Raw genomic sequence first — 1,714 nt, 5'->3', positions numbered from 1 at the left:
TGAGAGAGTGAGAGAGAGAGAGAGTGTGTGTGTGAGTGAGAGAGAGTGTGTGTGTGAGAGAGAGAGAGAGTGTGTGTGAGAGAGAGTGTGTGTGTGTGTTATATATATATATATATGTGTGTATGTTATATATATGTGTGTGTGTGTGTGTGTGAGAGAGAGTGTGTGTGTGTGTTATATATATATATATGTGTGTGTATGTTATATATATGTGTGTGTGTGTGTGTGTTATATATATATGTGTGTGTGTGTGTGTTATATATGTGTGTGTGTTATATATGTGTGGGTGTGTGTGAGAGAGAGAGAGTGTGAGTGTGTGTGTTATATATATATATATGTGTGTGTGTGTGTGTGTTATATATATATGTGTGTGTGTGTGTGTGTGTGTGTGTGTGTGCAGACGGGGACGTGCTGGGTCTCAAGCAGCACCTGATAGATGAGCTGGACTACATGCTGCTGCCGGCTGACGGCTGGAACAAGCTGCTGAGCTGGTACGGCCTCCGAGAGGGACAGCAGCCCATCGCCCACAAGGTGCTGACACACACACACACACACACACACGACAGAGGCTTTCAAACGCCTGAAATCTCATTCTCAGGACTGGAACACATCAACACGCTTTGCTCTGAACACTTAAAAACTCGAATGCGTTTCAAATCGGTCTAAGTTAAAGGTAGTGCGCTGAATAACACCCGAATGCATGAGCGGGTGTGTCTCTTCACAGTTAATGCGCTTATTAAAACATCTGTTACAAAACAAACTATCATTATAAAAATGATTTGAAGTGTCTTGTTTTACATACAAACACTCTTTTTTAATGACAGTGATGGCACGTGGGGGAAATAACTGTGTGTGTGTGCTGGTGTTTATAGAAACGTGTGTAATGACATACAACACAAGCATGGTTCATGAGCTTTACACTCCTGTGTCTCCGCAAACCTAAAGACTTAAAAAAACAAACTGAACTCTGTTCTTTGAAATCCTGTTGTGATTGTTACTAGATAACTGTCTGATCACGGCCACAAGAGCGCACTCTTCTGTCTCTCTCTCCGCCCCTCTGCTCATGTATGTGAGGGTGTCGGGTGGCGGTGAGGGCTATTTCTGTGCGCGCCGGAGCGCTGCGTGACTCGACTCGACTCGACCACGAGCAGCAGCATGCAAGAGGTTCGGCCTGTTCTCTCTTCTGGGCTTGGGGGCAGAGTTTGGCGGCTGGTGCTGCGGGTCGCGAGCGCAGGGCTGAGAGCGTGAGAGAGGAACAGGCGCTCCGGTCCCGCCGGCGTTCTGAGATAATGTGTGCTGCGTCTGCTGTCGCTGGAGAGGGCCGCGCGCGTGTAATAAATAGTCAGGAATTCTTCAGCTGTCGCGCTCTGCTGCTAAAATAAGCGTTTCTCTGGTTAGCCTGTGTCAACACACTGGAAACCCCGGGCTTTATGGCTCTGGTCAGGTGCGGTTCAGTTCTGACTGATGCTGTGTGTGTGTGTGTGTGTGTGTGTGTGTGTGTGTTGATCCTCAGGTGGTGGAGCAGGGCATGTTCGTCAAACACTGTAAGGTGGAAGTCTACCTCACCGAGCTCAAGCTGTGTGAAGACAGCAACATGGAGAAAGTCGTCACGCGCCGCTTCAGCAAAGCAGACACTATAGGTACAGCTGTGTGTGTGTGTGTGTGTGTGTGTGTGTGTGTGTGTGTGTGAACAGAGCCCGTGTAGAGATATATA

The 1,714-nt window shown here is 47.7% G+C and overlaps 1 protein-coding gene across 4 annotated transcripts in view; it reads left to right on the top strand.

Moving 5' to 3' along the window:
* The window catches only part of LOC107574476 (ubiquitin carboxyl-terminal hydrolase 15), a 19,121-nt gene that overhangs the window by 2,725 nt on the left and 14,682 nt on the right, over positions 1-1,714 (top strand). For 2 of the 4 annotated variants that reach the window (XM_016260908.1, XM_016260907.1), the window contains exons 3-4: positions 401-531; positions 1,514-1,640. In XM_016260908.1, the coding sequence (XP_016116394.1) occupies positions 401-531; positions 1,514-1,640 (258 nt within the window). Of the gene's footprint in view, positions 1-400; positions 532-1,109; positions 1,165-1,513; positions 1,641-1,714 lie in introns of those variants that run through there. The other 2 variants (XM_016260911.1, XM_016260909.1) reach the window with 1 other exon arrangement.

Source organism: Sinocyclocheilus grahami, unplaced genomic scaffold (genome assembly GCF_001515645.1).
Source record: "Sinocyclocheilus grahami isolate Dianchi unplaced genomic scaffold, SAMN03320097.WGS_v1.1 scaffold2244.1, whole genome shotgun sequence".
Lineage (NCBI taxonomy): Eukaryota > Metazoa > Chordata > Actinopteri > Cypriniformes > Cyprinidae > Sinocyclocheilus > Sinocyclocheilus grahami.
This window is presented reverse-complemented; position numbering and strand designations above follow the sequence as displayed.